Source organism: Salvelinus fontinalis, chromosome 31 (genome assembly GCF_029448725.1).
Source record: "Salvelinus fontinalis isolate EN_2023a chromosome 31, ASM2944872v1, whole genome shotgun sequence".
Classification (NCBI taxonomy): Eukaryota; Metazoa; Chordata; class Actinopteri; order Salmoniformes; family Salmonidae; genus Salvelinus; species Salvelinus fontinalis.
The window spans coordinates 40,783,186-40,809,417 of NC_074695.1; the positions used below are offsets into that span (position 1 = coordinate 40,783,186).

Genomic DNA, 26,232 nt, shown 5'->3' on the forward strand with positions numbered 1-26,232 from the left:
ATTAAAAACAATCACTTAAGGTACTTAATTGTTACCCAGAAATGATTTGATATTGAGATTTTAAAAAACGGCTGCATTTGACCTTTTTAAGATTACCTGGAAAATCTTTTAGGTAAATTAAGATATATTTTTTTTTTACCCTTCCACTGAATAAAAAACAAACAACTTTGCACCAGGTGCAAACATTTAGTCCACCTGGCCTGAAGATTCCATTCCAGAGAAGCTGTTTCCCCGTCTTTTATGTGAGGGCTTTAGATCGCTTACTTGATATTGTGTAATGTTTGGTTTCATATAACTGTTCATATGAACGTTTGTGGTCCATCGGTCTGTGTTTTATTAAACATACCAGCATGTAAAGAAACCCCAAAATGATCCTGAATATATCCAAGGACATTTTTTGGTCACTTCTAAAGTGCTATCTGGTCTTAGACAATACTCCCAAATCAAAACTTTAAATGTTATTTAAGCAATTTATAAATTGGCGATTTTTCTTCAAATCTGGCAAGAATCCGATAAACGTTTCCCTTTGCCCGAAATAGCTGGTCTTTTTTCGGACGTGGTAGTTCTTAGTGTTTTCTATGTTTAAATGTGTTTTTAAAAATTCCACAGATTGATAACAGAGATATATTTTATACTTATTTATTGTACAGACATAATTGAACAAAATCTACAAGGGACATCTTTTGAGTTGTATTGTATTCTGGTCCTGAATTATATGTAAGAATAAAAAATACTATAACATTTCAAAACAATCATACTAAACACTGCTATGGCATAATATAACTCATCGTAGTTACCGCGTTGTTTTGTTTTAACCCTACACCAAATGGATGTGATGTATTATACGTGACTTGGGCTTGTAAAGTAATTCAATCTCATGACTTAAAATCTTTGAATGACTTTTGTACAGAAATAAATGAATAAGTGAATTTATAAGCCTGTGTGTGCGTATGTGTACCCCAATAAAGACTTTCTGCACAGAAACACCAGTTACCGTTGAAGCAACACATTTCACATGTTCTACCTGTTTCCAAGTATTGTTTCAACCAGGAAACACATCAGTTCCACATGTCAACCATCAGCCTACACATTTCTGATGTTCTACCTGTTTCCAATTATTGTTTCAACCAGGAAACACATTGGTTCCACATGTCAACCATCAGCCTACACATTTCTGATGTTCTACCTGTTTCCAATTATTGTTTCAACCAGGAAACACATTGGTTCCACATGTCAACCATCAGCCTACACATTTCTGATGTTCTACCTGTTTCCAAGTATTGTTTCAACCAGGAAACACATCAGTTCCACATGTCAACCATCAGCCTACACATTTGAACAGACACTTTGGTTTGGGGTTATCCCAAATGGCACCCTATTGCCCTGGTCAAAAGTAGTGCACTAGGTAACAGGGTGTCATTTGGGATGCTATCCTAGCAGCATTATTGGAGAAGTTAATGGGCTCTGCAGGTTGGAATTACTATCAGCAAGGGGCAATGGCTGGCTCCAGCCCCGTTGGTTCTCATGTGCTGGTTCCTTTGTGTGCGTGTGTGAGCACAGCGTAAAGGGTGTGGCTCCGAGGCCCATTATAAATCATTGTGGAATGCTGAGCTATGCTCACATGCTGAGAGAGAGCTAGAGAGGACTAGTTAAGTGGAGGCCTCCAGCTCTGGACCTCAGTAACCCTCTAAAACACAAGACTGGGGCTCTGTTGGCTTAAGTAAAGGAAAAAAAAACAGACGCTCTATTCAATCCATAGCGCTGAAGGCCCGCTTTAAAGCGCGATTGGCAATTGTCCCGCGGTTGCGGAGACTGCATTAACGGTAAACGCTGCTTATGTCCACTCAATGGGAAACTACCTTTACATTTTAACATGGATCTTCTGCCATATTCGATGATAGGGATTGAATCCAGCCCAAGTATTATATCAGAACAATACAACGTTTCTTGGTTCTAGCAGGTTAATGCTGAACTGATTGAATCTAGGCTTAACACCATTATTTCCAGTCCACCTGAGTTTAGACATGCCAGACAGGATATACAGAACATGACAATACAAATCCCAACATGGAGTCTGTAGGGACAGGCAGATAGCCCCATAACGCAGTGGACTGAACTTTTGTTGCTCCTTCCAAGACGAATTTGTTCACACACAAACACCCCCCCTTCAGGGATGTGTCAGACAGCCATGCCAGAATAAGAAGTGTGAGAAATGGAAAGATGGGGAGGAAAATAGTAAGAGGACGAGCAGAGGGAATGATGTCTCAGTTCACACATTACCCCCCCAAAAAGCAACCCATTAACTTAACAGGATTGACAAAGAAAATCATTTTATTCTGTAATTTATTGAAAATCCATGTACACGTGACCGACCACTGCAATTGTATGCTACAAGTCAATACTGAACTCAACTGTATTATTGAAGGTGAACACAAGAAATCAACAATCAAAAAGAATCACAGTTATCTATGTGTGCGTCCCAAATAGAACTCATTACCTGTGTAGTGCAGTACTTGGGTTCTGGTCAGAAGTTTGTGCACTACATAGGGAACAGGGTGCCATTATATACATTTCTCAATCCTAAATCAGTGGTTTTGGCACATGTAGGAAAATCAGTTTGTGCTCAAATAATTTCCTGTATTAAATGTTTTATTGGAATAATGAAATACAATGCCTCTAACAAATGTACTGTTTGTCGAACAATATAGTGGAAAACAATGACAAAAAGTAATATTGAAGCACTGGTTGGATTCATAACTTGTTTCAAAATAAAAAAAAGTCACTTCCCTACATTGTAAAAGAGACATGTCATCGACAAGCCGTAGAAAATAACATGTTGACCTTCAGACTCAGTGACAGGTGTGTAAAATAAACCAGAAACCTCAAAGCTACACTTTAACATCTGCTCTGAGGTCAGTCATTGACCCTGACTCTAATAGGCTTGATAGAGTACACAGTGCCACAAAACGGTCTTGTGCTGTGTCACCGTTGAACCTCTTTCCAAGTCCCTTCCCCTAGCCTCTACCACTTCAGTGTCTGCAGACCTGTGGCAGCTCCATAAAGCCTGACTGAAAGGCTAGGTAGTAGTCAGATGCATTCTTCTACCCATTGGCCTCAGATCTGCAAATACTAAAGTGAAAGAAGCTAGGTGTTGTTTCTGGTCTGGCCTTGTGATTGTTCTGCCAATCCCAGCTCTCTCAATCGTCAGCCAATCACAGTTCAACCTTGTCTTTACTCGCTCTGTTGCCGTCCAGGTCGGGTTTCTTGCCCTCTGACTTCTTCTTGCCCTTCTTTTTGGTGTTCACTTCGTTCTGCTGCTTTGCCTTGGCGCTGTCATCCTTCTTGGCAGCCTTCCCGGGGAACACCTGGCCTTCCACAGTGACCTCGGCGCAGCGTTCCTGGGCCACCAGGAAGTCCTTGACCTCCCACGCGAAGCTGCCATCTCGCAGCATGAAGATGACCCGGTTGGAGCCCACCACGAACCTACAGTACGAGAGGAGGGACAACATGGGATATTAGCCAAAGTCTAAAGTCTGGGAATAAAGAAAACCGCAAAAACAACATTTATTTTTTACAATAATTAACTAATCTATTGTCAACATTTTGTTTGGTTACGTACAGTATTAGTGTGTTTGGTTTAGGGTTGCAAAGGGTCGGGAAATTTCCATGGGAAGTTAACCTGGGAATTTCGCTTAAATTCATCAAAAAAGTTAGCTTATAACAGTGAACCTTTTTTGTGGGATACACATAAGGCAATTCTAGGTTCTGGCATATTTTGGTTAAACTATCCACAATTCAATGGCATTGCAACCCTCTGCATGCACAGTGCACTCTTCCATCACATGTACAGCTGATTCTCAAGATCTTGGAAACTAATGACATGCTATTGAGCCCACACTACTAGACTGTCTGAGCCAAGGACTACAGTTGAAGTCAGAAGTCTACAAACACCTTAGTTTAAATGTATATGGCTCAGTTTCACAATTCCTGACATTTAATCCAAGTAAAGATTTCCTGTTTTAGGTCAGTTAGGATCACCACTTTATTTTAAGAATGTGAAATGTCTGAATTAGAGGGCGACCGATTAATTAGGGCCGATTTCAAGTTTTCATAACAATCGGAAATCGGTATTTTTGGGCGCCGATTTGCCAATATTTAAAAAATATTTTTTTTACGCTTTTATTTAACTAGGCAAGTCAGTTAAGAACACATTCTTATTTTCAATGACGGCCTAGGAACAGGTTTTTAACCTTGTCAGCTCGGGGGATTCAATCTTGCAACCGTACAGTTAACTAGTCCAATGCTCTAACACCTGATTACATTGCACTCCACGAGGAGCCTGCCTGTTACGTGAATGCAGTAAGCTAAGGTAAGTTGCTAGCTAGCATTAAACTTATCTTATAGAAAACAATCAATCAATGACTGTCATTGCTCCAATGTGTACTTAACCATAAATATCAATGCCTTAAAATCAATACACAAGTATATATTTTTTAAACCTGCATATTTAGCTAACGAGAAATCCAGGTTAGCAGGCAATATTAATCAGGTGAAATTGTGTCATTTCTCTTGCGTTCATTGCCCGCAGAGTCAGGGTATATGCAACAGTTTGGGCCGCCTGGCTCTTTGCGAACTAATATGCCAGAGTTTTACGTAATTATGACATAACATTGAAAGTTGTGCAATGTAACAGGAATATTTAGACTCATGGATGCCACCCGTTAGATGAAAACAAAACGTGTATTCCGTTCCGTATTTCGAGGTGATAGTTTCCGGATTAGTCAAAGGTATATGGTTTAGAGAGAAATAGTCAACGCATTATAATTCCTGTAATAACTTGCGGCTGAACTTGAAAGGGGTTCCTTCGTTATTTTACCGTTCATGTCTTCCATAGAGAATGTCTTGATCTACTTCAAATAAGGTCTGTGTTTCGGAGGAGCAGACTGACAGGGGACCATGCAGACAAGCTCTGCTCATGTTATGAGACTAAATTGATTTTATTTATGTATTATATTAAGTTAAAATAGTGTTCATTGTTCATTCAGTATTGTTGCAATTGTCATTATTACAAAAATGTGTGTGTGTATGATATATATATATATATAAATACATGTTTTTTTTTTATGTTTTATTTAATCGGCCGATTAATTCGGTATCGGCTTTTTTTGGTCCTCCAATAATCGGTGTCGGTATTGAAAAATCATAAAATCGGTCAACCTCTAGTCTGAATAATAGTAGAGAATTATTTTAGTTCAGCTTTTATTTCTTTCATCACATTCCCAGCGGGTCAGAAGTTTACATACACTCAATTAGTATTTGGTAGCATTGCCTTTAAATTGTTTAACATGGGTCAAACGTTTCAGGTAGCCTTCCACAAGCTTCCCACAATAAGTTGAGTGAATTTTGGCCCATTTCTCCTGACAGATCTGGTGTAACTGAGTCAGGTTTGTAGGCCTCCTTGTTTGGACAAAGCTTACAGGTAACTTTTGAGATATTTTGTAGTCACGTTGCGCTTGTTGGAACCGGTGTTTTTCTGAATCAAACGTGGCAAATAAATGGACATTTTGGATATATATAGACAGAATTAATCGAACAAAAAGGACCATTTGTGATGTTTATGGGACATATTGGAATGCCAACAGAAGAAGCTCGTCAAAGGTAAGGCTTAAATTATATCTTTATTTCTGCGTTTTGTGTCGCGCCTGGAGGGTTGAAATATGATTGTCTGTGTTTGTTTTCTTTGGTGCTATCCTCAGATAATAGCATCGTTTGCTTTCACCGTAAAGCATTTTTGAAATCTGACATGTTGGCTGGATTCACAACAAGTGTAGCTTTAATTTGGTATATTGAATGTGTGATTTCATCAAAGTTGAATTTTTATAGTAATTTCTTTGAATTTGGCGCTCTGCATTTTCACTGGATGTTGGCCAGTTGGGACGCTAGCATCCCACATATTCCAGAGAGGTTAACAAGAAATTTGTGGAGTGGTTGAAAAACGAGTTTTAATGACGCCAACCTAAGTGTATGTGAACTTCTGACTTCAACTGTACATGCGTTCTGGTAAGTTGATTACATTACTGGGTGAGGTGAATATATTTTATATGACATACATTAGTTTTTGTTAACTAGTAAATAGTAGCCTACAGCAAAGTATTTAAATAATTTCTAACTTGTTAAGAAATTCTGCTAGTTAATTTTTGCTACCATGTGGGTTTTAGCTTGCTTGAGCCTGCTAACTGAGGAGTGTTAATTCACCCGTTTCCATACATGTTTCATTTTAAAACATTTATCTTACAAAGGAGTTGTTTAATCAAACTGCTTAACTATTTATCTGTAAATGGAATTGTATATATATATTTTTTTTACTCTTTCTAATCTTTACAGGAAAATCCCACGAGCACTATCTGATGTACACTTCAACTGTGAGAGACGGAATCTAAAACAAAAATCATAATGTGATTTTCTGGATTTAAGTAATTCATTTGCAGAAAAACATCCCCAAAGAATGATGTTTCCACCTCCATGCTTCACGGTTGGGATGGTGTTCTTGGGGTTGTACTCATCCTTCTTCTTCCTCCAAACACGGCGAGTGGAGTTTTGACCAAAAAGCTCTATTTTTGTCTCATCAGACCACATGACCTTCTCCCATTCCTCCTCTGGATCCTCCAGATGGTCATTGGCAAACTTCAGATGGGCCTGGACATGCGCTGGCTTGAGCAGGGGGACCTTGCGTGCGCTGCAGGATTTTAATCCATGACGGCGTAGTGTGTTACTAATGGTTTTCTTTGAGACTGTGGTCCCAGCTCTCTTCAGGTCATTGACCAGGTCCTGCCGTGTAGTTCTGGGCTGATCCCTCACCTTCCTCATGATCATTGATGCCCCACGAGGTGAGATCTTGCATGGAGCCCCAGACCGAGGGTGATTGACCGTCATCTTGAACTTCCATTTTCTAATAATTGCGCCCACAGTTGCCTTCTCACCAAGCTGCTTGCCTATTGTCCTGTAGCCCATCCCAGCCTTGTGCAGGTCTAAAATTATATCCTTGATATCCTTACACCGCTCTCTGGTCTTGGCCATTGTGGAGAGGTTGGAGTCTGTTTGATTGAGTGTGTGGACAGGTGTCTTTTATACAGGTAACGAGTTCAAACAGGTGAAGTTAATACAGGTAATGAGTGGAGAACAGGAGGGCTTCTTAAAGAAAAACTAACAGGTCTGTGAGAGCTGGAATTCTTACTGTTTGCTAGGTAATCAAATACTTATGTCATGCAATAAAATGCAAATTAATTACTTAAAAATCATACAGTGATTTTCTGGATTTTTGTTTTAGATTCCGTCTCTCACAGTTGAAGTGTACCTATGATCAAAATTACAGACCTCTACGTGCTTTGTAAGTAGGAAAACCTGCAAAATCGGCAGTGTATCAAATACTTGTTCTCCCCACTGTATAAGCAGCCTGAAACTCGTAAAACCTATAGCCATTGCACGGATTGAGGGAGACAATGCCATCCTGTCGGATGTTCAGACTCTGCTTGCAGATGTAAGAGAAGAAATCCGTACTGCCCTGCCCACTTCACTGTTGCTCCAAGCAGAGAGAACTGCAGTTCTGAAATACATCAAAAAGCGTGCAGACTTCTGCCTGAAGCCCATACACGCCGCAGCGTACACGTTGGACCCTAAGTATGCTGGCAAGAGCATCCTATCTGGTGCAGAGATCAACAAGGCCTATGGTGTCATCACTACCATGTCTCACCACCTTGGCCTAGATGAGGGCAAGGTTCTTGGCAGTCTGGCGAAGTACACTTCCAAGCAAGGGCTTTGGGATGGAGATGCAATATGGCAGTCGTGCCAACATATCTCATCAGCCACCTAGTGGAAGGGACTTTGTGGATCTGAGGCTCTTTCCTCTGTTGCCTCCAGCATCCTCCAAATTCGACCAACATCAGCCACCTCAGAGTGCAACTGGTCCTTGTTTGGGAACACACACACCAAAGCCCGCAACAGGCTGACCAATACAAGGGTTGAAAAATCGGTGGCCATCCGGACAAATTTGAGGCTTTTTGAGCCTGACAACGAGACATCCTCAACAAGGGTGGAAAGTGACAGTGAAGATGAGGCCTCAGAGTCTGATGTTCAAGAGGTGGACATTGAGGAGGTCCAGGGAGAAGACATGGAAGCCTGAGAGGAAGACAACCAAAGTTGTAGTTTCTAGACTATCATGTATGCATGTTGAAAACGTTTCTGGGAGATGCGATGGATCATTGGGGATCATTCAATATTCCCTTTTGTTGTTCAGTGAAATCATCCCATGTGAAGAATCAACTCATTTAATTAAAGTTCAATTCGTAACTAAATTGTTTAACATTTCTATTGGAAGGATTTAATAGTTTGCAATTATGTCTACTTATGATAAGGTAAAAGGTTATTTTTTTTCTCCATATGATATAGTAAATATATCCAATGCAAAAAAGCATGTACATTTAAATGGTATTAATATATTCCCGTTAATTCCCATATATTCCCGTTAATTCCCATATATTCTCACGGAAAGTTTCCACCTCCGAATATTCCCCAAAATGTGCAACCCTAGTTTGGTTACGTATTAGTGTGTGCCAACCCAAATAAGATTACATTAACTACAGCTCTTTAGCTATCATATCATCTCTCTGACAGGGATGATGTCGAACCTCTGTTCTTTATCAAGAGTTCTCAGGATGGTGCAATGCTCATTCTATCAAACATACCTAGGCCTATCCCTTCTTAGGAGTATAACAATCAATGTGTTGGTCAGAGATCTTCAATCCTGTTCATCGTTAAAAACACCCGATTCAACTAATCAATTGATTAGTTTAATCAGGTGTGACCGGACTAAACTGGGATGAAACTAGCAGTCAATGATGGCAGTCTTTCCAGGAGCAGAACTAAGGCTCACCTCTTTAGCTGTCCTTTTTAACATTAGCGCCTACCTCTGGATGTCAAAATGGACTAGTTGGTTGTAGCCCTAAACTAACATCCCTGATTTAATTAGTCGTCAATGGCTTGGTGATTAGTTGACCATTAGAATCAGGTGTGCTAGCTCTAGAATATACCAAATACTTGCCAGGGGCCTAGAGGTGGAAAGGAGGGCATATCAGTATAGCCTCTCCCACTGTGGAAGGAAGAAGAAGCAGCAGCTTCATGAGCTGCTATGATGCACAGCCAGGTGAGAGGATTAGCCTTCCACACATGGTGACTTGATGGAACCAACCAGACTCGGAGCGACGCGCAGTGATGGCAGCGATGAAGGAAATGGAGAGAAGGTTGGAGAAGCTACAGATGCACTAGAATGTGATCAATATGGGTGATCGTTCTGATGATATGGAGCGGGAGGATGAGGGTCAAGGACCTGAATGGTCTGTAGTGGAAAGTAATAGGAAAAAGAGCCCATGCTACTGAAAGCAGTGGTGCTTCCAGTGCAGAGAGCATGAAGAGGGTGAAGGTAGGGAACAAGAGTAATGTTGTGTCGAAGTGGAAAGTTGTGGTGGTGTTTGATGTGACACCCTATCCCCTTAACCAATGCCGTAAAGAAAGAGAGAGGTGAAGTCAAACTAGCCCGGTTCATTGGAAATGATAGACTGCTAACATTCTGTGCTAGCCATGCTTAGCAGGGGAAGATTCTGATAATGGAAACTCTCAATTGGAAGTTTCCATGGCAGAGCAGCCGCACACAATGCCAAGCGTTGGCTGGAGTGGTGTAAAGCTTGCCGTCATTGGACTCTGGAGCAGTGGAAACGTGTTCTCTGGAGTGATGAATCACACTTCACCATCTGGCAGTCCGACAGACGGATCTGGGTTTGGCGGATGCCAGGAGAACGCTACCTGACCGAATGCATAGTGCCAACTGTAAAGTTTGGTGGAGGAAGAATGGTCTGGGGCTGTTTTTCATGGTTTGGGCTAAGCCCCTTAGTTCCAGGGAACTGTTAACGCTACAGCATACAATGACATTCTAGACAATTCTGTGCTTCCAACTTTGTGGCAACAGTTTGGGGAAGGCCCTTTTCTGTTTCAGCATGACAATAGCCCCATGCATAAAGTGAGGTCCATACAGAAATGGTTTGTTGAGATTGTGGAAGAATTTGACTGACCTGCACAGAGCCATTTTGAGAACATTTTATACAAAAAAAATATATATATATATTTTGTAAAAATAAATAGAGATAGGGCTGGGCAATATGGCCTAAAAATCCCACTGTGCTGTGTCAAAGGACACTGATAGTAAATCAAACTGACTTCATAGCGTTCATTGGAAAGGTTATTACCACGACTCAGATTGTGGAAAGCAGAAATGCCAGGTTGAAGATTAGTGTGGATATGACAACAGAGCTATCGTGTGTAACAGATGTTAGTCAACATTATTTTTGAAATGCTAAATAATCCTAAAGATGGATTATCTCAGCATGATAGAGAAAGTTTGAAGAGCTTGGGAGGGTTTGTTATAAGTTAGTAGGGATTTATTTGTTTATATATAAAAATGTTCTTAGCAGTACAGACTTAGGCCAACCCTGAAATAGCGCACAGTCCAGCACGGTAGGTTTGCAGGCCATTATACAATGAGAAAGGTTTGAGAAATGCTGCATTGGACTGAAGTATAGGCCTACCTCTGGATGTCAAAATTGGCATTGAAGAGGCTGCTCTGCCACAGACTGGTCACCTCCTCGGTTTCCTTCTCCGTAGGCTCTCCCGCCACCGTGGCAAACACCATCAGAGTTTTTCCCTTCTTGGACATCTTCAGCAGCTCCTCAGGCTTGGAAGCATCCACCTTGGAAAAGTCGATAGGCGGGGGGGACCGTCTGTGCTCAGGGAGGTCGCCCTCCTCGATGTCATCGTCTTTCTGAAAGAAGTGGGGAGGAAGAGATGAGACTGAGTTCGACCTATTACACAATGAATGATATCATTGACTATAAGTACTTCAGTAATGCAACAAAGCTATTCATTCAAATAGGAACAGAATAGTACATTGGCTATCCTAGTTAACTAGTTAGCTAGATAGACATCAAAGAAAGTTGTGTGGAGAGTGCAACGAGCATTGCTTGCTGTTTGGGGTTTTAGGCTGGGTTTCTGTATAGCACTGTGACATCTGCTGATACATTTGATTGATTGATGGATGGATACCCAGTTGCAAAGAATATATCACGTGAAACAGGATGACTTCATGGTTAGCTAGCTAGTTCACTCATTAACAAACATATCGCTAACTTAGCAGGTCAAGGTTAGCTAGTTACGGTATATAATACAATGGACTATAGCTATGATGCTGCATGACAGTTATACCTTATCAGGAAGGAGCAATAATTTGGGGCTTGTAGCTATCTAGTAAGCTACGAAGATCATTGAGATCAGACAGGAATTATGTTGGGCACGTTAGTTAGCTAGCTTTCTGATTAGCCATTTAGTTAGCCGAGTTGCTAGCCAGCTGTCTGAGTAACTGAAAAGCAGCTATTAACCGAGTTAAAAACGTGTTGTTTACCTCCCATTCTTCCAAAAGCCGTGCCATATCAGCATCATTGTAATCCCGGATATCTTTCTTCTTCTTGGGCTTGTTATCTTGACCGTCCGTTGCTAAAATACATATCAAATACGTACAGAGCAAGAGCACAGCACATCCCCACCTGAAGTCCGCCGCCATGCTTACAGATGGTGAACGGTGATTGGCTGAGAGTCTTTCCTCAGAGGACGTGACAAAGGGGAATTGGTTACAGTAAAATCACGTATATAAACCCTGGATTGCTACTGCTATAGAGGGGTTGGTTGTTTAGCAACAAGACCGACGTGTGCTCAGCTATGGGGCAAAACAGACGGGGTTGGCTTAGATTGTTGAAACATGTCATCTATATTTAGTCTCCAATGTTAATTGAAAACATAAATGCATTTGGACAATGAGCAGTTGTTGTCTCAGTAGCTATGCGTGGGTGAAATCACTGGGAAAGCCAAGCCAGATATAAAAGCTGTATTACAACCTATGTTGTGATAATTGTGTTGTTTACTTTATAAATCATGTTAGTTCATATGCCTTGCTGCTGTGATATATAAGCCTAAGGCCGAGACAATAACAAGGGACAATGGCAGAATAAATTCAACTACACTTTTGTTTCGTCACAAAACCGGAGAGCAACCTCTGTCCTGTGAAGTCCACAAACATATTGCATCTAACAAACTAACATGATTTACAGCATGGTCAAGCAAGTTACAGTTTCCAACATTTTCGTACTACTAAACAACTACTGATTTAGAACCACAGAGAGTTGTCGCAGGTCGCAAAGAAAAAGGAGCTGCCTTCACTATTCCAGCACCATTTCAACTTCAACATTTCAACATCATCAAATCACCTCTGCTTAATCTAATACAGTGACAACTAAAAGATACCAAAAACAATGTACCGGTAGTTCAATCAACGTAATCTGAATATGATGTGGCTGTCCATGGTTCTGATGTGTGTGTGTGTGTGTGTGTGTGTGTGTGTGTGTGTGTGTGTGTGTGTGTGTGTGTGTGTGTGTGTGTGTGTGTGTGTGTGTGTGTGTGTGTGTGTGTGTGTGTGTGTGTGTGCGCGTTCGTGCAAGTAGAAAAAAACATGTTGATTCACCCTACTCGTAGAGAAACGCCAATGCCATCCTTCTTTCTGTTATGTTGATGAAACGGTCTATGACTCTGTCATATACACACGTTTAGTTTTTGTTGTCCTAGGCTTACTGGCTGAAATGCTTTCTCGCCTAACTTGCTTCAATGGGCAATGATGAGCCAGCTGGTTAACATTAACCTACTACATCTAGCTACATATTGAACTTCCATCCTCTCAGGCCAGGGGCCAGAATCGGCATTATAATCATTGGCCAGTATGGAGAATTAAGTAAAACCACAATTCCAAATCCATATCTCCATCAATTGCTAATTTAGGAAAGGGACAATTTTAGCTAGCTAGCTAGCCGCCAGAGGACAACAACACAATGAGATTCAAAAATTCAAATTATTTCTGTCAAGGATGTTTTGCTCTCGATGTGTTGTGATTGGTGTGAAGCCAAATCCAAACTGTCTTCCCTTTTTTTTGGTGCGCCAGGACCATTCACAGTTGAGCTCACTCAGTTTAGCTCAACGCTGATTGGCTATTATTCAATACTTTTTTATCAAGGGAGGCCAAATGCTCGCTGGCTTCTCTTGCATTCAATTCTACGGGCAGCAACAATGTCATACTCTTTTTGACTAGACAGCCTCAGATAGATGGGCTACACATACAGAGACGGAGAGGCGCTGTTTCGCTCGTTCAGATGCTTTCTCTGGTGAGATAAATTGTGCCTCTGCAAATTGAAGGAGAAATATATATTTTTTATTGGTCATTTTTTGGAGGAAGCTTGGCTTCCCTTGTAATCCATTAAGACATGCCACTGTTGTCTCTCAAATACATGGGTACAGTTGTTGGTTAGCTAGCCTGCACATCTTTGCCATATTAACATTGACATGAAATTAGTCAATGCTAATATGGCAACACCTCACAAGACATGGTATAAATGAAATTAGTCAATGCTAATATGGCAACACCTCACAAGACATGGCATAAAGAACAAGATCAAACTAGCTTAAACAAGTCACTTCCGATTCCCAACTGTAACGGTCCTGACCTGTTTTATGTTGTTTTTGTATGTGTTTATGGTCAGGGCGTGTGTTTTGGGTGGGCAGTCTATGTTTTCTGTTTCTATGTTGGTTTTGGTTGCCTGGTATGGCTCTTAATTAGAGGCAGGTGGTTTGCGTTTTCCTCTAATTAAGAGTCATATTTAGGTAGGGTGTTCTCACTGTTTGTTTGTGGGTGATTGTCTTCCGTATCTGTGTTATGTTTGCACCATACGGGACTGTTTGGATGTTCGTTTCGTTTCGTTTCGATGTAGTCTGTTCCTGTCCGTGAGTTTTACGTTAGTTATGTAAGTTCATGTTCAGGTTTTTCGTCTACGTCGTTTTCTTGTTTTGAAAGTGTTTTGTTTTTCGTGTTGCCATCGTCGTGTTCAAATAAAAGATGGCTTATTTCCCGAATGCTGCATTTTGGTCTACTGATCCTTCTCTCCTCTCCTCGTCCGAGGATGAGGAGAACGACAGCCCTTACACCAACATGGCAGTTTCTTGTCATGTTGGTAGCTATCTGGACATGCAGAATCACAACAAATCATGGACTTCTGCCCCATTGAAGCGTGAGCATGGTTTTTGTGACGTTGTCAGCTAATCCATCTATATATTGGCCATTGAGAGGCTTCGAAACCACTGGTCGGCCATATTGGCACTCCCCAGTAAAAGCAGTCATCCATAGGAGTGAATGGAATTCCACAGTATTTCAATTAAATGTTTCAAGAACAAATTTACATGTATTTAAGTATTTTTTGTTGTTGTACTGGGGACAGTAACATTAGTCAACTAAAAAACTTGACTTTAAGGAAAATTATGTCCTTATTGCTTAATTTACTTATTTCAATTAAATATTTCAATTTAAAAAGTATATATTTACAGTGACAACAGTGCCCTGTGCTGTTTTCTCAGTCCAACTTGCACATAAAATATCAAGACACAGCCATAAGTATTGAAAATATCAACAAAAGTCCAACCAAATATAATTCAATTTCTATGATGAACTTATTTCCTTCCACCAATACCTTAACAGCATTAACCCTAACATCAAACTAACTATGGAGTACAGCAAGGATAACATTCATTTTTTGGACCTCGACATTAGTAAAAATGACAAAGGTTGTTTGCACACATCAATCTTTAGGAAGCCTACAGATGGGAATACCATTCGGAGGGCAGACAGCTTTCACCCCAAAAGGCTAAAAGAGAATATTCCACATGGCCAATTCCAAAGAGTCCGCAGAATTTGCGATCAGGAAACAGACTTCAGTGTCAAATCTGCTGAATTGAAGAATCGCTTCTTGAATCGGGGCTACAGCATTCAGGTCCTGAAAGATGCAGGCATAAGGGCTGGATTACTTAACAGAGAGAACTTATTGCAAAGGGGAGTGCCTCGTGATACATCAGAGAGAGTGTATTTTGTTACAAAATACAGCACTGAAGCAGAGAACATTAAAAGAATCATTCAAAATAATTGGGGAATCATCCAAAGTGATACGAAATGACAAATTAGTCCACAGTTATCTTCCGGGTGACTCTCAAACCCAAGGGCTCTTTTAAATGTAACCATTGCAACCATTGCAGAAATATTGCACAGAAGAAGTATTTTGTTGACACAGCTTCCAAATTGGAGTATTACGTCAAGCATTTAATTAACTGCAAAACCACTCATGTCATCTATAGATTGGAATGTCCACAGTGTTCTACATTGTGTACACAGTGTTCCACAGTGTTCTACAAGGTGTTCTACATTGGACGGACAAAGAGACGCCTTCAAGACTGAACACAAGACTACCCCATGGCAAGGCACTGCAAGTCCTTACACCATGGCAACCCTGCCTCTCTATAAGCTATGGGTATTGATCATATTCCGGCCTCTATTAGAAAAGGGGACCGTCTTAAACAGTTAAACCAAAGGGAACGTTTTTGGATTTACAAACTACAGGCCACTAAATACCCTGGTTTAAATGAAGATATGGATTTCTCACCCTTCCTGTAGGGTTGTGATAGGTCCATTTGCTGTCATCTAGTGGACATTTTGCTCTATTGCCCTCAGCTATGTTTAGACTGTTGTTGTTCATGTTTTGCTGTGTTCTAGTGTACTATGGAATATATTTATTTCTTATTCTTGACACTTCTCCCAGTCATATTTAAGGTTAGAACTACCTTTCTAAGTGTCCTGATACTTCGAGCTTGGAGTTGTATTTTTATGATAACATAGCTACAGTATTTAACTTTTTAATGTGTATAGTATTGCTTACTAGGTGTGTAACCACTCCCTCTTCTAATTAGGGCTAATTGGAAAAGTTGTTCAAAAGAGGACATTGTATAATTTTTTTGTACTCCCTGACGAAGGCCATGCAGCCGAAACGGGGCCGGATTTTTAAAAACTTTGTTTCTATTGAACATGCCATACTAATAAAGGCATTTTAATTAATTATATGAAGAGTGCCTTGATCCTCTTTTCTTTTTGATGACACACGCACACACACACACACACACACACACACACACACACACACACACACACACACACACACACACACACACACACACACACACACACACACACACACACACACCAATTTACCCCTTTTACCAAAGAGCACCTTCTGTCTACCATAATTTACTATTGTGTACCTTAGTAGCGCTTCCCTTCCTGCTCTTTCTACCACTATTATTAATGCTTGGGTACCCCATGATTGTGTCATTGTATGATTCGAACCCTTCAGCTTACAACTTCACTCTTCACTGGATGGATGCCTGTTCTTTTAAATGCTCCTGTAGTGTGCAGGCTATAAAGGAAAGGAAAGGGGGATACCTAGTCAGTTGTACAACTGAATGCATTTAACCACAGCCCTCTATAGCACAGTACATGGGGTCAGTAGTGTTCAGCAGAGATCTGGCCAGTCCACATAAACTGAAACGTTTCCTCTCCGGCCTGCTCCACCCAATGGCACCGTGCCCTGTGCAGCTGTGTGTGAGAGAGACTGACAATGCACAACCTGTGGCCTTAGCAGCAGAAGCTAGGTTGTCTGCTTCCAAGACACACAACGCACACACACAGTCACACACACGTACACAGACACAGTGTCACACATGTGCATAAACACACGCACGCAGGCACACACACATGTACATGGACACAGTTTCACACGCACGCACGCACAAACACACGCACACACACACACAGCTCTGCTCAGATGGGCTGGGGGTTGATTGGGATACCGTTAGTGACTTGAATACTGTATTTCCTTATTTAGTCTCCCTGTAGTAAAGCAAACTACCTCCTCAGACAAAAAGGACCACACTTATTGTTTGATAGTGAGACCATAGTGTAGCATAAAATAAAATATTTAAAGATTTCATGTTGAATTATGATGAGTATACACAGAAAACTATAGGACTCTGGGGAAGAGTGAATCACACACACACACACTGTATTTGTCACGTTCGTGTGTATAAATATCGGACCAAGGCGCAGCAGAGGTTGAGTTTCACATATTTATTATAAAGTGAAACTTAACAAGAACAAAACAAATAAATCAATAAACTAACAACGAACCGTGACTACAGAGGTGCTACGTGCACTAACTCAAAACAATATCCAATAAAACACAGGTGGCAAAAGGCTACCTAAATATGATCCCCAATTAGAGACAACGATTACCTGCTGCCTCTAATTGGGAATCATACCAATCACCAACATAGAAATAATAACCCAGAACCCCACATAGAAATAACTAACCAGAACAACCCCCAGTCACGCCCTGACCTACTATACCATAGAAAAACAAAGGCTCTCTATGGTCAGGGCCTGACAGTATTGCATTGTGATGGTTCATGTATTGTATTCCTTGTTTGTTATCTGACTCTAGGACTCTGGAAATAATGCTGTGAATAGAATAGAATATGACTTGTTGAGACTCCTTGGTTTTGGTTCTTTTGAATCATTCACAATCATACTAGAGCTAATATATCTAACACGATGTTTACAAACAGTACAGGTATTCTACTTCCCTGTGACTCACAGCTCTTGTAACTGCAGTCAACAGACAGCACACAGCCATTCAAGCCTACAGGTTAGAGAGCGTTAGGTATTAGTCCCTCTCTCCATTCTCCTATTGGTTCCCTCACATCCCAGCTTTCCCCTCTCCGTCTTCTGTGAGTGGACAATGTCAGTGATGTCACTACCATTAACAGAGAGAAGAGTCAGATTTCGCCGTCCATAGTAAATACTGTGGCTCTTGGACTACTCAGAGCACAGCATAAGGCAGTAGGGTTTATATATTTTTGAAATCCATTAGCACCACCTGCATAGTAAATAACATTAAACCTATATATGTACTATCATGTATTTGTACAATGTACAAAACCAGCAGGATGAGATATCAGCTATATCAAGAATGACAACAACAAGAAAACATTCAATTCATATTGTTTTTACATTTAAAAAAATAGAATAGTCATAGCCTTCAGCGTGATAACCATATCTATATTATTTTAATTCCCAAATGTAGGTCTGTAAATAATAAGATTGACGTGACAAAAATATTTAACTTTCCTTCAGTTAATTTCAGTTAATTGTCTCATTGAAGTATATAGAAATATATTTCTCAAGGGATGCTGCGATACCAACCCTGCTCAAACTGTACTGGATAGTATTTGATCGTTTTCAAGGAATAAAGAACTTTGTCAAGTATTCAAAGGCCCAAAATGTTCTGGAGATATGATGACGAGATTTGTAAGAGTGGTGCCATTTGGGTTGTATCACAAATGGTACCTTATTCTGGATATAGTGCCCTATAGGCCCTGGTCAAAAGTAGTGCACTATGTAGGGAATAGTGTGCCATTTGGGACACTTGGCCATTTGGGCCTAAGAAAGGTGGTCAGTAAAACTCAAATTAAATATGCCAACATTCTTTATAAAGTGCAAGAATCCATGGCTATGATATGCTTCTGTTATGGTACAGAACATGAGTTCTGTATTCTGTTTCTCTTATTCGAGATAGTCTCAATACAATTTAATACATTTTTATAGTACATTCTCTCAGAATTGTCAAAGACTCCAGCCACCCTAGTCATAGACTGTTCTCCCTACTACCGCACGGCAAGCGGTACCGGAGCGCCAAGTCGAGGTCCAAAAGGCTTCGTAACAGCTTCTACCCCAAGCCATAAGGGGCGGCAGGTAGCCTAGGGGTTAGAGCATTGGGCCAGTAACCGAAAGGTTGCTAGATTGCTAGATTGAATCTCTGAGCTGACAAGGTAAAAATCTGTCGTTCTTCCCCTGAACAAGTCAGTTAACCCACTGTTCTTAGGCCGTCATTGTAAATAAGAATTTGTTCTTAACTGACTTGCCTAGTTAAATAAAGATTAAGTATATTTTTTTAAATAAGACTCTGAACAGCTAATCAAAGGGCTACCCAGACCCCTCTTTTATGCTGCTGCTACTCTCTGTTTATAATTGATGCATAGTCACTTTAACTCTACCTACATGTACATATTACCTCAATTACCTCAGCTAACCGGTGTCCACGCACATTGACTCTGTACCGGTACCCCCTGTATATAGCCTTGGTTGTTATTTTACTGCTGCTGTTTAATTATTTGTTACTTTTATTTTCTATTTTGTACTTAACACTTATTTTAATTTTGTCTTAAAGCATTGTTGGTTAAGGGCTTGTAAGTAAGCATTTCACTCTAAGGTCTGTTGTATTCGGCACATGTGACAAATAAAATTTGATTTGATACAGTGTTGCCCTTAGCCTAATGTCATTAGTTGTGAGTTAAATAAGACTGGCTGATTCTGTGTAATAGATTGGCTATTGCCAATTGTTTATAGATACACTACATGTGCTGTGTTGAGCCACCATGCCTCCATCTTGGCACACCCCTACCATTGTAAAAACCACCTAGAAAGCTATAGAAATGCATTTATTCATGTCTGCATTCGTTTTTGCCTCATTTATTATATTACACACACCTTAATGCATACTTTTACATTATATTATGTGAGCTAAAGATACAAATAAATCAAATATATTATATATATTTTAAATCCTTAAAGTATAATTTTTTGAGATTGCTAATGTTACTGTCCCCACTACAACAACAAAACTACTTAAATACATGTAATGTCTACTTGAAATACTGTAGAATTCCATTCTTTCCTATGGAGGACCGTACTGAGGAGTGCCAATATGGCCGAGCAGAGCCTTCAAAGCCTCTCAATGGCCTATACATAGCATCAGCGATCCAGGGTTTATATACATCATTGGTTATTATAAATAGCTCAATCTCACCAAGTGGAAACGTAGCCTATGCTTCGTAAAGCGCGGAAACACGAAACACATAATTAAAGTCCAAATGAGCGCACAGTAAAGACGCTACTCATTCTAGTAGAATCCAACAGCTGTGTTATAGCAGTCAATATGAGCAGTGTAAAATAAGTTTGGATTGGTATAAGTAAGAACGGAGCGGTCTCGGAGTATCACACGTTTTGATTGATTTTGAGAAGGGAAATTAAGGTAACCAAATAAATGAAATACAGGGCGGACTGTCGGTCATTTTGGAGAACTGCGTTTTGGGTGTAACTTTGCCCTTATACCGGTAGTCGAATGCACCCACGTCGGGGCCTCGGGAAGAGCTGGCTCATGGCAGAGGGAGCAGTCTGCCCTAAAATCCGGACCATAAAACTCACCAGGAAAGCCAACAACTATCCGGGACAACTGTGGAATCGTATTGGACCATTTGATGAACGCGCGCCCGGCTTTTTTGCTCTATATTGACGAGCCAGATTGACCTTAAACACAGTTTTAAAGTTACATATTATTTCAGAGGAAGGCTATCATTTTTTGCCTCGCTGCCTGCGTTGCTACTTCGCGACAATCAAGCCGTTTAGTGCGACCACACCCTCTCTGCTTCCTGATACTAGGCAATACAGAATATGTAGCGGGAGAGAGCACAACTGACTTTCAGTTTGGAATCCCCACCACTCATTTTTCAGTGAAGTCTTGTGGTCGACCGACATGTTAGTTGTGAAAGATTGTTTCAGACGTGTTCAGGAGTTTAGGCCATCATTTAAACAGGGACACGACTGCTATGGATATCAAAACCGAAACCCGACACAGGATATTCCGGACAAGACATCCACGCCCTGCGTTTTGCTAAGAAGTGCTTATGGACAATAGATATGCCTATGGAATCGAACCTGCCGGACGAACAAGTGTCTATCACGGGACTGTGTATGAAAAAGAAGAGGTTGAAAGTCGCGGGAGGGTCAGTGCAATTGGCCTGTTGCGTTTTTGGAGCCTTCTGTTTGGAAAGACTCATGTAATGATGATGCAGGAAAGGCAGAGGGAGCGAGGAGTGGTCGAACGGAACTGTCTGGGTGGTGCTCTCCTTGTAACTGGAATGAGCCAGCCTCCCGGTCAAACTAGGGTGGTCAAATTTAGTGGGAACTCTTCAACGGACAATACGGTTCACATACACCCTGCCTTCAAGCAAGCAGGTATTTTAAAATCCTATCGTGTTCTCGAGTAAATTTAATCAGAAAAAAGGACACGTCTTAAAATTGTAGTTTCAGTTTAAATATTATCAGATCGATAATATTTTTAGATTTTATTAGATTCATAACTTTTAATATTATCCGTGTACAGTCTGCACTTAGCCTGAAGTACAGGCACCTTGGTGGCACTGCAGTTTAGTGTGAGTTTATTACAATAACCTGTGAATTCTTCTGTTTTGCGAAACCCTGGGAAGACAATAGATATTAGCAGGTGGATGAAGTTTTTTTCCTGGGCATTTTATTTAATATGTAAACATTATAAACACTGAGTAAATGAAAAGTTATAATTTGAAGGGATTCTCGTCACAAAAAAATGTAAAGGAAGGAACTCTCATTGAAGAGTAAGTGTTTAGAAAAGTTCATTTTATAGATCATAGCTCAAAACCATGTTACTAATTTAACCCCAACAGAATTCCTCTCCGTACTTTGTATGAGAATAATGAGCTGGAGTACCATGACTTACAACTTCTAGTTTGATCTCAGCAAATGTTTACTTTGAGAATACAAATCCCTGTGCTTCTTTGCAATCTCACATTGACACATACAGTGGACTACATGTACTCTGAAGGACTATAAGGAATATTCTCTGGCCAGTTCAAACTCACAGTTTTACACTTATAGGGGTGTGTGTTACCATTAATAACAATGTCTTAAACTACGCTTTCTGACCATGGAGTGTGTGATGACGTAAAACACGTTTCTCATTGAAACCCCCCCACAAATCGAGCAGCTTGACCCCCCTACTATGGCTAGTAGTGGCTCAGGGAGGTCAGCTAGCGAGGGTTCCAGCAGCACACAGAGCAGCAGCTTGCAGCAGAGGAAGAAGCTCTCGTCCATCTGTGACACGTGTAAGGGCAAGATGCAGCTGGTTGCCGACCTCCTCCTGCTCTGTAGCGAGACACGGCCCGTGGTCACCGCGGATGGCGTGGCGGTGGCCGAGACCTTCGAGCAGTGCCGCGACACGGTCATCGCCCGCACCAAGGAACTCTCCATCCTCACCCACGACATCCAGTCGCAGCTCAACATGGGCCGCTTCGTCGAGGTGGGAGACCGCTTACTAGAGATGGGGGACTTGGTGGTGTCGTTGACCGAGTGTTCGGCGCAGGCTGCATACCTAGCGGCGGTGGAGACCTCGGGTTCTCAGCCGTGTCTGCCAGGGCTGGTGGACCGCTACAAAGTGACACGGTGCCGCCACGAGGTGGAGCAGAGCTGCAGCATCCTCAGGGTCACGCCGCTGCCGGACCTCACGCCCCAGCTACTACTGGAGCTATCTCAGAACATCTCCTGCAACCTCAAGACCCTGACAGATGCCTCGGGCCTGGCCAGCGAGAGGTCCAAGGACCGCTTCGCCAAAGAACAGTTCAAGCTCAGCGTCAAGAGCATTAGCACGAGCGGCACGGCCCTCTTGGCCTGCGTCCGGGAAGTCAAGACGCAGCCCAGCGAGCTAACGCGCAACCGCTGCGTCCTGTTCAGCGTGGCGCTGGTCCAAGCGGTAAACGCATTGGTCGGGTTTGCCACGGAACCGCAGTTTTTAGGCCGGGCAGCGAGCGTGTCACCTGAGGGGAAGGGTGTGCAGACGGCAGTTCTGGGTGGCGCCATGAGCGTGGTGTCAGCGTGCGTCCTCCTCACTCAGGGCCTCCGGGACGTCTCCCAGCATCCAGAGAGCAGCACCAAGATGGCAGACTACAGGGAGCGCCTGCGCAACTCGGCCTGCGCGGTGTCGGACGGCTGCACGTTGCTCTCACAGGCGCTAAGGGAGAGGTCTTCACCCAGGACTCTACCGCCAGTCAATTCCCATTCTGTGAATTAGTTTAATAAAGAAATAGAAATGAACCCATTCTAGAAGTGATCGTGGATGACAAAATCCCATCTCTATCTCCTTGTTTTGGCATACCAAAGAGACTCGCTCGGATTGGCCCTGTTCGTTTAGGGTCGGGAGGTTGAGTGAGAGCAGAGAGAGAACACAAAGGAAGGAGTCTGGATCTGGTTCTACGGATGAGATAGGTGTGCTGTGTTTGGACTTTTACTGAGCTTAAAGTAACAACATCGTTAAACAAGGTTTTGGTTGCGCTGGATGTGACCAGAACCTCACCATAAGAAACGGACAACTTAAACTCAGTCTCCAATCTACACACACCTGTTGGCCTTCTCTTTGCCAAAAACAAACATACAATGATCTTAAAACCTGATAAAGTTTACCTCAGTTTTCAGCTATGGTGAAAACGGCAGATATGAAATGATGGATGTAGCCTGCCGTGTGTGTGTGACCTATGACCTATGGACCCCCAGGTGACCTTTAGTAGAAGTACATGTGCTCTAGTGAGAGTAGGAAGTAAGAAGAAGAGCGTCCTTGATCGCTTGTGTTTTTCAATGTGTGAAATTCTTAAAATGGGTAAAAGCTGCTGTGAGTGTGTGCCATAGGTTTTACACTATCTACCAGACTTACCATAGTATTGTTAATGTGTTGTTTTTTTTGATCATGCATGTATAAATTAGTATTTATTTCAACTATTAAAAAGGTTGTTTCTCATAAGCGCTGCTCTCAGATCAGTCTTTGTGTCAGCATACCGTTAATATAAATGACTCTGTGTTATAACATCCACTACTTCACTATGTGATGTAGACAGTCAAATTTAACCCTAAATGCTCCACATATCACTTATAAACTATGTTTATATTGTATAAAGGGTGGCTTAAGGGTTTGCCACATTTGGCAAAGCACTAGATGTGAGGACCCAGTTATATCACCCTGGTATTGTATGACATTTGCTTGTACAATATTTATGAGCTCTCCATGTAGACCTCTTAATGGTTTATGAAGGCTTCATTTACCCTCACAAGATGGACCTTGTTTAAAACGTGATCATAAAGACAGTGTGTAGCTTCCATGATTTAATATGGTGAAACACAGTAGTTAGAAGACTGACTCTCTCTCTCTCTGTGTCGATCTCTCTCATGTGTTTGAAATATTGTGATGATTGATTGATAGCTAGATTTGATCATCATGATTTGTTCTGAAATCTGATTTGATATGATGAAAGAATATGGGGTCATTAACATGATGTATATGTTGTCTGTAGTAACATGAAGGAACAGGTCCTAGTGGGGGCTGTTACAGATGATGATTAATAACAGTCTTTATTGCCTGAATGAAAACACACTCTACTCTGACGGAAATTAGCCATGTAAATTAATTCAAGTTGCCATGTCAGCCAGATATTGTAATTATATCACATAGCCTTTAACACAGGGTTTCAAAGTACAGTACAGCAGTTTGTTGTGGTTTGTTTCATTCACTATGAGGTGGTGTAGGCCCGGGCCTGTATTCATAAAGCCTCTCAGGGTAGGAGTGCTGATCTAGAATCAGTTTAGTTTCATTCACTATGAGGTGGTGTAGGCCCGGGCCTGTATTCATAAAGCCTCTCAGGGTAGGAGTGCTGATCTAGAATCAGTTTAGTTTCATTCACTATGAGGTGGTGTAGGCCCGGGCCTGTATTCATAAAGCCTCTCAGGGTAGGAGTGCTGATCTAGAATCAGTTTAGTTTCATTCACTATGAGGTGGTGTAGGCCCGGGCCTGTATTCATAAAGCCTCTCAGGGTAGGAGTGCTGATCTAGAATCAGTTTAGTTTCATTCACTATGATCTAGAATCAGTTTTACATCATCATGAGTAAGATTAAATGGAAAGAGGGGACCTGATCCTAGATGAGCACTCTACCCTGCTGCTTTATGAATACTGGTCCTGATACTGAACAATGATAACTGACCGGTCATAGACTGAACAATTATGCGAGACAGAGTGACGGTCCTGCTAGTATCACTTGGATGAAAGACAACAGGTCTTATGATTTATTCTTATACGTTCTTAGTGTGTTTTAGCATTAACATATAATATGATAACATTTATAATATAAAGATTTATAATAAACTTTTTATGTGGCAATTGGTCTACTGAATCAAACTCAGAATTGTTATGAGATAAACCAATGCATAATGGGGTTATGACATGCTTATGTCTCACAACACATTAACGTGTTAGTACGTCATACAGTAACTGTTGGCTTCACGTTTTAACTACCGTTCAGTGTGTTTTAGTTTTCATCTAACTCAAGGTCAATCCATGTTGTGTCAGCTTCATTGTTCCTTTGAAAACGTTCTCAGAGGCCCCGTCCTACGCACGCAAGTACGAATACACTGAGCAGGATAGACCCTGATCTGTTCCATTTGTTATCGTAGCGCTTCACCATAAGCCCATCTAGCTCCTCTCGCCCCTCTCGCTAGAGGGACTCCCAATCATGGCCAGTTGTGATACAACCTGGAATCGAACCAGGGTCTGTAGTGATGGCTCTAGCACTGAGATGCAGTGCCTTACACTCAGGAGCCCATGTCCATGTGTGTGTTTGATGTCTGTGTGCCCCAATCTCGCCTTTGCCACCACACATATGGAAAAAGCATCCTCTTTGACCCAGCCCAAACTTTGTCCCCTTGCACACACACACACACACACACACACACACACACACACACACACACACACACACACACACACACACACACACACACACACACACACACACACACACACACACACACACACACACACACACACACACACACACACACACACACACACAATCCACAGGCCCACCACACTCACTCATTTCTCTGAGACAAAGCCCCCATAAACTGGTGCTCTTGACCGACGCTCAGCTCTGAAATCCTGCTTTAATGAAAAGGTTATGATGTAGAGACGAGCAGCATTCGGCATCTGAGGGTCTTAACTGAATCCCCTTCCTAACTCACACCAGCCCAACTGACTGCAGGTCAATCTGTCATTCAGTGGTTTTATCCAGTGGTATTGATCATAGTGTTCAGTGGTATTCTGTGTTGTTTCTAATCTGAGGGATGTTTTGACTACTATTTCTCACGCAGTTGTATGAGAGTAGGATTGCTGATTTTAGGATCAGAATATGATTACATGGACATTAGGTGCCTGATCCTAGATCAGCACTCCTAATCTGAGTCACT

The 26,232-nt window shown here is 41.5% G+C and overlaps 3 protein-coding genes across 5 annotated transcripts in view; 2 read left to right on the forward strand and 1 right to left on the reverse strand.

Annotated features, from left to right (window-relative positions):
• The window catches only part of LOC129830250 (paired box protein Pax-7-like), a 166,247-nt gene that overhangs the window by 42,207 nt on the left and 97,808 nt on the right, over nt 1-26,232 (forward strand). The window lies entirely within an intron of this gene.
• On the reverse strand, nt 2,314-11,688 carry mesd (mesoderm development LRP chaperone). The gene is made up of 3 exons (XM_055892674.1): nt 11,504-11,688; nt 10,635-10,867; nt 2,314-3,483 (listed from the first exon to the last, which is right to left on the reverse strand). The coding sequence occupies exons 1-3, from the start codon at nt 11,660-11,662 to the stop codon at nt 3,213-3,215; spliced, it is 663 nt and encodes a 220-aa protein (XP_055748649.1). The 5' UTR covers nt 11,663-11,688; the 3' UTR covers nt 2,314-3,212.
• tlnrd1 (talin rod domain containing 1) lies at nt 19,988-23,738 on the forward strand. Its single transcript, XM_055892673.1, has one exon. The coding sequence runs from the start codon at nt 21,951-21,953 to the stop codon at nt 23,013-23,015; it is 1,065 nt and encodes a 354-aa protein (XP_055748648.1). The 5' UTR covers nt 19,988-21,950; the 3' UTR covers nt 23,016-23,738.

Excerpts from the sequence above, each read along its gene's own strand:
- tlnrd1 (XM_055892673.1), top strand. The coding sequence starts at position 21,951 with ATGGCTAGTAGTGGCTCAGGGAGGTCAGCTAGCGAGGGTTCCAGCAGC.
- mesd (XM_055892674.1), bottom strand. The coding sequence starts at position 11,662 with ATGGCGGCGGACTTCAGGTGGGGATGTGCTGTGCTCTTGCTCTGTACG. Across the intron at positions 10,868-11,503 it reads GGCTTTTGGAAGAATGGGAG|AAAGACGATGACATCGAGGA; the intron begins GTAAACAACACG and ends CACTTCTTTCAG. Across the intron at positions 3,484-10,634 it reads GCCAATTTTGACATCCAGAG|GTTCGTGGTGGGCTCCAACC; the intron begins GTAGGCCTATAC and ends CTCGTACTGTAG.